General features: G+C 37.6%; 1 protein-coding gene and 1 long non-coding RNA gene across 2 annotated transcripts; both read right to left on the bottom strand.

The window, feature by feature from the left end:
- LOC310873888 lies at positions 1–2,025 on the bottom strand. Its single transcript, XR_014570518.1, has 2 exons — positions 1,578–2,025; positions 1–1,136 (listed from the first exon to the last, which is right to left on the bottom strand). It is a non-coding gene; the product is annotated as an uncharacterized lncRNA (long non-coding RNA).
- Positions 2,026–2,271: 246 nt separating this feature from the next.
- LOC310873887 (sorting nexin-12-like) lies at positions 2,272–7,066 on the bottom strand. The gene is made up of 4 exons (XM_083786446.1): positions 6,848–7,066; positions 4,912–5,007; positions 4,421–4,545; positions 2,272–4,147 (listed from the first exon to the last, which is right to left on the bottom strand). Exons 1-4 carry the CDS (start codon positions 7,010–7,012, stop codon positions 4,045–4,047), a joined length of 489 nt encoding a protein of 162 aa, XP_083642572.1. The 5' UTR covers positions 7,013–7,066; the 3' UTR covers positions 2,272–4,044.
- Between the last annotated feature and the right edge of the window lie 240 nt (positions 7,067–7,306).

The following is a 7,306-nucleotide window of genomic DNA, read 5'->3' as shown; positions in this document are numbered from 1 at the left end:
TAATTGGATTTGTGTTTTAATAAAGTACAATGACTTATGAATCATTTTATATGAAATGTGCATGAAATGTTTAGAATGTTAAATTCTGAGTAGCATATGTGATCATATATAGTGTATAGCTGTAAAAAGAAAAAAAAGAAATGAATACAATTAAAAATCATTAAAAAAGCAGCAATACATTTGAAAATTATAAAAAAGAAAAGATGTAGGCCTACTGTAAATAAATGACAAAGCTGAGGTGATCAACAGTAAAGTCAGCTAGACAAAAGATTGAACTCTTTGGTCGAGTATGAAGCTGATGATCAACATCTCCAATAATATATACCGTAAGATTATAGAAAATGTTATCATCTGACTGCCATTTGTAAGACTATTAAACTAAGTAATAAGCAAACATAGAAAAATTGAAAATGAAAATAAAGACTGGCCATGTTCCAACTTTTCATGTTAGTACTAATAGTTGTCTCACTGATCAAGATGTTTGAACATAAAACAATTATTGATGGTTCAATTATCGATGGTTCAATTATAGGTCAACAGTTAAGCCTGTTGGTAAAAAGCTTCTATTCTACACTTACTTACCAGCTTCTATTACTGTGCTATCTGAGCAAAAATAAGACATTTCTCGCGACATCTTCTTCTGATCACTCCATTTCCATTAGCAGTGGAAAAGTAATACGGTATATACTTACGTGTGTGTGTGTGTGTGTGTGTGTGTGTGTGTGTGTGTGTGTGTGTGTGTGTGTGTTTAGAAATACAGCATGTGTTCTGTATAGCCTCGGAAACCCAGACGTTTTATTTAACATTCTGTACTGTTATTGACATTTCTTTCTCAGAAACAAATTTGTTCTGAATATCTGACCAAAGTTAAAAAAGCCAAATAAGTGGTAATGTTTGCTAGTTACACTGCACGTTATCTGGCGATGAAATGCAATTAATTATGATACTGCAAGGTCTACTCTACTGTATAAAAACAATGGACGTTTAATAATCCTCACAGAGATCAGACATGCAGTTGTGTTCTAACTGACAGCTGTAGGTGGGTAGAGATAAATATTGTCATAAGATGAAATAGGGTTAAATAGAAATACACCCATTACTAGTCTTTAAATACCTATTAACTGCTTAAAGGACCACTTCACCACTTTTCAACCTATCTTCATATAATAGGTCCTCACTAATAATCATGAAAAAACGGCACGATTTTTTTCTACTCAGTCTGTGTCTCATAGGAGGGCTGTGGGCAGTTCAGAAACCGTCTTCCAGTGACATCATCATTAGGCAGATTTATTTTTAAACAAGATGTTTTTACAAAAATGTTTAGATTTTCATTATCGTGAGAACGATGGCTTCCATTTTCGCATTGCAACTTTTCAGGACTAGAAAGCCTGCAGTTTCTATTAGCTTGTATTCCCCATCGATGATGTCACTGGAAGATGGTTTCTGAACTGCCCACAGCCCTCCTATGAGACACAGACCGAGTAGAACAAAATGGCGCCATTTTTTCATGATTATTAGTGAGGACCTATTATATGAAGATAGGTTGAAAAGTGGTGAAGTGGTCCTTTAAACTATACTTAGTTGACTGCAGTCCCCCAGACGTCTATACCAGTGGTTCAAACCTTTCAGGTCGAGACCCAAAAGACAGATTAGACATTTGCCCGGGACCCAAACTAGTGAAAAATAGCAGATCTACAAGCACACGTGTCGCTTCACACTCCGTTGTAAACTTGTAGATCGGCTATTTTGGAAATTATTTGTATTATTCATGGAATTCCTTAGATGTTTGTTTTTAAATGTATAAAATTATTATTTTCTTATTAAAACAAAACCCTTTTGAAATAGTTTTTTTTTTATGTATGAAAGGAAAATGGGATTTTTACTCTAGCCGTGAGCCATAAAAAAGTGAAAATATCCAATCTACAAGCTCACATATTGCACATGTTCTGAGCTTGTACATCAGCTAGCGTAGGCGAATGTTTGCCCCCGAATAAGGACGCTAGGGTTCATGCATGTCACTGTCTGGACACATGTGACCCCTTGCATGTCAATCTAATGCTTAATGTATACTTCATGTGTGGTCGACACAGACCTCTGGCTACCGAATAACTGTTCAGGCATCTACTTGTGCATAGGTGACATTTAGAGCCCGACTGATGGCAGACTTTTGGCTTGGATGCCCATGTACCAAGTTCTAGACCTAGACCAACAATTACTGATGTTTTGACCAATATTTTGTTAAAAAGTGAAAACACTTAACTTACAAGCATATTAACAGAACTTTCTTTTATTTAACCACTTATGCCCAATTCAAACATGTAAAAAAAATGCCCATCCAAGTAACAAGCTTGTAGATCTGCAATTTTTGAAAGATTTACTTTTGAAATGTTCGCCTATACCGAGCTTCCCTGGTTAAAAATCATTAATCAGCTGCATAATTGCCGATACCGATGTCGTCAGAAAAGTCAAATAATGGCTCTAGTCTAGTCAGTCACATCATCATTGTCTGTTTGACAGATATATGTAAGGAATGTGTACAGTACAGAAACAGTACAGGTTATGCAAAACATGTGTCATAGGAAGTAACAAAATTTGGACAGTCAAATTCAAGAGTCACAAACATGCTTACATTTCCTACCAACCACCTAACCCTATGACACAAAGTGACAACAAATGGAAAATCAATACCTGACAGACTGTTTAGAACTTTACCTATCAGGGATGAACAATGGAATTATAACATTAAACATGTAGTCCTAACTCCTTGACATTGACGTGTTCTGTAACACACTGGTTCCCAAAGTGGGATTCTGGGACCCCCTGTGTCCTTGGGACGGATTCCAGAGGGTCCCCAGCAAAATGAGGAACAGTTTAAACAATTGTTCCCCATTTTTCTTTTTTAGCTATTCAAAAATAGACAATCTACAAGCTCACAACGCATCCCTGGCATAATATTTGTCAAATAGTGGTCCAGTGCCAAATGCATATCAATTTGGGGGTCCTTGACATGAACATTGTTGAGAACCAGTGCTGTAACGTATGTTCTGCAAATCAGGTTTTGCAATATACCGTTGCACTACACTACAGCATGCAGCATATTCAAGTCCTGTGTATCCATATATGCTGTGGACAGTCCTGTGTTAAGGGATGGATTGACGGTACACAGTAAAAAGCCTCAGAGTTAAGAAAAACGTTGCTGATTTTCAACCTAAATACCATTGTTCTGATGTGAGGAAATCAATATAAGTGGCAAAGAAAAATAGCCTATGGGTTCTTCAACAGGGGGTGGGTCCGAGATTTACTCTCTTCAGTTACTACAGGGGGGTGTTGGCCAAACTTCTGTACAATAAGGATGTTGGCATCGCCACAAAATGTGTCTGAAAATATGTCATGAATTATGACTTTATCTGCTTGACCCAGTGGTGAAACAGTCATCTACGTAAGCATATTGATATCCATGAGATAATGGTCATCAACTACTTTATCAGAGAGACTGACGTCTGTGCACAATGATACGAGATGCATGTTCTGTTCCTGTTCATTCTGTTCTTATCCTTGTTTTCATATCTGCTAGGTGCGTTTGTGTGTCCAGTGTCCATGTCCAATACTGTATATATATTTCTGTGTGTTAGATGGAGACTCTTAAGGGACCACTCAGGTGGTCAACTGAAATCACAACAATATACATCAACCACCATAGCAAAGATTATGTATAAAGAAATACGTGTAGTTTCACATCACTTTTTGCATTTTGTAGCCATGTCAGCATTTTGCAGAGAAATACAGAAGACTGTTGTTGATCTCCTCACCTCAGAACAATGGGAAAATCATGGAAACATTCCATTTGTAAAACCTCTGAGTTAACTTAACATTAAGGATTTTACTGCGTGCCAAGTACCAAAGGAAATCCCATCTCATCTCTGAACCTTCTACTTGACAATAAGGGTGTTCGTGAATCCTGAGCTTTATGAGCTGGAGTTACAATATAGCCAAGGAAATGAGAACGGCAACTCCTACACCATTCAACCACCACCCTTGTTCCTCCTACTGACTTTGTTTCCCTGGGATGTAGTTCCGGTCCACGTTCTCCTCCAAGAGGAACATGTGTAGGCAACGTTCATTCTGAGCCAGGGGATGACCTGCAATTCTGGTAAAGAACATGACAATGCAGAGGTTTATTTACCGGTAGTCCCCTATTTCAAATACAGGAAGAAGAGTGGTTGACTTATCAGGGTGTATGTCTGTAGGTATCAGGAAGTACATAAATGATCCTCATAAGTTCACAAGCCTTCTGAGGAATACATGCTCTCAGATTTTCCTAATACTGTACACTATATATACTTAACCGCAGCATTGTAAATTAAAATCAGTATTTAAATTAAAGACAAAATCTATAATAATGAAAATAAACGGTGTGCACCTGTTGATAAACTGCTCAAGACCTGCCCTTCGCTCTTCAATGAAGGCCTCTTCAAATATCCCTTCATCTCCACGGAAAGGTAGCTGTCTCGACAGAGCTTTACCAGGGAGGGATGGGACCACAATCTGCAGGAAACAATGTAACAGTTACATTTAAGAGATTTTCTCTGCAACAATATCTATCAAACAATTACATGTAAAATATGTTTTAACCAATTTGTGACGAAATATGTATGAAATATTTTATAAATCTATCAATGTATCGCTTATTATTTTTACATTTCCAATACAATTATCATTTTTATATAATGATATCCTGTGCTTTTAATTTATTAATAAATCTGTTTTCTCTGTCTTTTTCTTTTATACTTTTGTTTGGAAATAATTTATGTTAGGGTCATTCAATGGTTGCTGAAGGTGAAATACATTTTGATGATGACGAATCAATGTAACTGTATTACTATTTGTATAAGCTACTGCATGATGTCATACCTTGCTATCTCTTTCCAGCTCATTCTTCAGCCACTCAAAGTCACTGTACCTTCTGTGCACAGTGGACTCTTTCAGTTTGAAAACGGGTAGGTTTGTCTAAAACATGGAAAGGGAAACGCATTTCAGTTAGTATGTGTTAGTGCATACAGTACCAAGACTACCTTACCAAAATACCAAAACAGAGCCGTCCCAGACATTCACCAGGGAGATTTGCTTGTACTTGTAGTTACAGTAGCACAAGCAAATCTCCCTGGTCTCTCGAAACAGAAAAAACATTGTTCAAGCCATAGTTATGTCTGTCTTTGATTATGGAGATGTTCTATACATGCACACTTCATTAGCTATACTGAAGCCTCTCAATGCAGTCTACCACAGTGCTTTACACTTCATCACCGGTGATAGCCTTTATACTCATCATTGTGTTTTATATGAATAATTGGGTTGGCCTTCGCTCGCCACTCGTAGAGAACATTGTGTTTTGTTTGTTTATAAGGCCCTGTGTGGAAAGCTCCCGCTGAATTTGTCCTCACTTTTAATTCCAAAAACGATGGGATATTTGACACACTCACAGTCTTACATTCCACTTAAAATTCCATAAACGAACAGCGGACAAGGAAAGACTGCTTTCTTCTTTTATGCTCTGGACAAATGGAGGCAAATCTTGAGACTCTCTTAAGCTGGACAATCTTGTCTCTATAGTCATTTAAAACACTACTCGAGGATGCAATACATAACGACTGTACCTGTTTTTTGTAGCAATGCATTAGTATCATGATATTCTTTTAATATTGTTCATCTATATTTTACCTAAATATATTATTTGTGGCTAACTTGTCTCATTTTTGTATATATGATTGTACTCAGGGTGTCCTTGTATATGCATGCTCTCAAGGGTCTCCTAAATTAAGGTAAATAAATAAATAGTACCATACAAAATGTATTATGCCATTTGAGGTAAGGAACAGTGCTGTAATCCCCCCCCCCCCCCCTAAAACATGATCATCAGGTAGGCTATTATGATTATACTATACAAAAACGTGTACAGAAAGTGTTACAATTATGTTTTTATGTGGCCACACCCACCACCTCATTAAGTATACCTGGTTTTCACATAAGCACCACCCATCTGAACTTAAGCCTCGCCCACAGCTGTTGTTGTGTGATAATGGGGAGGGGTTATCATTATGAATCTATGATGTCACAAAAAGTGGTGTGTTTCAATTGGGCATTTTGACTCAAAGGCTTTCAGCTTTCAGGAAGAAACAAAAAATACACAGCTGGGTAGACATATATGAATATTATATTTATAACCACACCTGGGGGTCTATTAGAATAATGTTAACTCCATAGACATATACAAACAGAAAACGTACAAAAATCACGGCACTCCATCTTTAACTTCTAGTAAAGAACCAAACTCGGAAACACTTAATTGACAGGACATCAGGGATGCATAGTTGATCAATGTGAATACAGTGAAACATAATAGTTTACAATGCAAATGTGTACTGATCCATTCCCCTGTAAACAGGACAGGATGCCTTGCCTTATCCTGAAGATCATTCTCTAGAATAGACTACTGCCAGCTTGATTATAGCTAAACTGGGTCATTGGGATTCACCCGCCGTGGAGCCAAAACATACAGTAAACATATACGGCTCTATCCCCATGGCTAGAATCCAAAAATGAGACATTTCAATTCTCAGACAAGTTGGGGCAGACATTTGCTGCACGTTCTTAATCCGTTCTTGTTTCAAAGTAGGCTTAATGTTTCAGTGGAAAAAGTCAATTTACCTGACATTAACAAATGAACCGTCGAGAATCTAAATATAATTCCGGTATTACTTAACAGAAGGATCTTGTCCTTGAAATACCCCTCAACTTTAGATAACCGCAATAACTTGTACCGACAAGCGGACTGGACAACAGAACTCACCCGCATTCTCACGTCATACGTGGTGTATCTGGTACGACCCACGCCCACAGTCTGTGGATTAGAAACATCAATTTCAAGAAAATTGCTCGGAGCTCCATATGCGTCTGTGAGATCCTGGGGTTTGGAGTTTAATCGTCGAGTATCTACAAACGTAGGATCAGACATGATGTTTTCTTTCTGGTCTCAAGCATAGGTCTCAAGTCAGCTGCCGTTCTCTGTGAGAAAGAGTTCCTGCTTTGCAGCCAATGGAAATTCAGCAAAGGCGGTGCGAATTGAACAGAATGCGATAAATTCCTTTCTGTTCTGAATTCAGTGTTATACGCCAATGCATGTGATGTGCCTTATGATTATGTATTGTGTAGTTGTACGCTATCTGTGCAGTAGCTAGGTATAATTTGTCAAATAACTATTATTCTCATTCGCACATTTTGTGGTGCATAGTCAAATGTATTATTTTGT

Source organism: Protomyctophum parallelum (genome assembly GCF_964188405.1).
Source record: "Protomyctophum parallelum genome assembly, chromosome: 16".
NCBI lineage: Eukaryota > Metazoa > Chordata > Actinopteri > Myctophiformes > Myctophidae > Protomyctophum > Protomyctophum parallelum.
The sequence above is the reverse complement of the archived record's forward strand: the minus strand, read 5'-3'. Positions and strand labels throughout refer to the sequence as shown.

What these genes read in the sequence shown, in the direction of transcription:
- LOC310873887 (XM_083786446.1), bottom strand. Translation starts at nt 7,012, where the DNA reads ATGTCTGATCCTACGTTTGTAGATACTCGACGATTAAACTCCAAACCC. An exon ending in CGTATGACGTGAGAATGCGG is followed by an intron (nt 5,008 to 6,847) that starts GTGAGTTCTGTT and finishes TCCATGTTTTAG; the next exon opens with ACAAACCTACCCGTTTTCAA. An exon ending in AGCTGGAAAGAGATAGCAAG is followed by an intron (nt 4,546 to 4,911) that starts GTATGACATCAT and finishes TGTTTCCTGCAG; the next exon opens with ATTGTGGTCCCATCCCTCCC.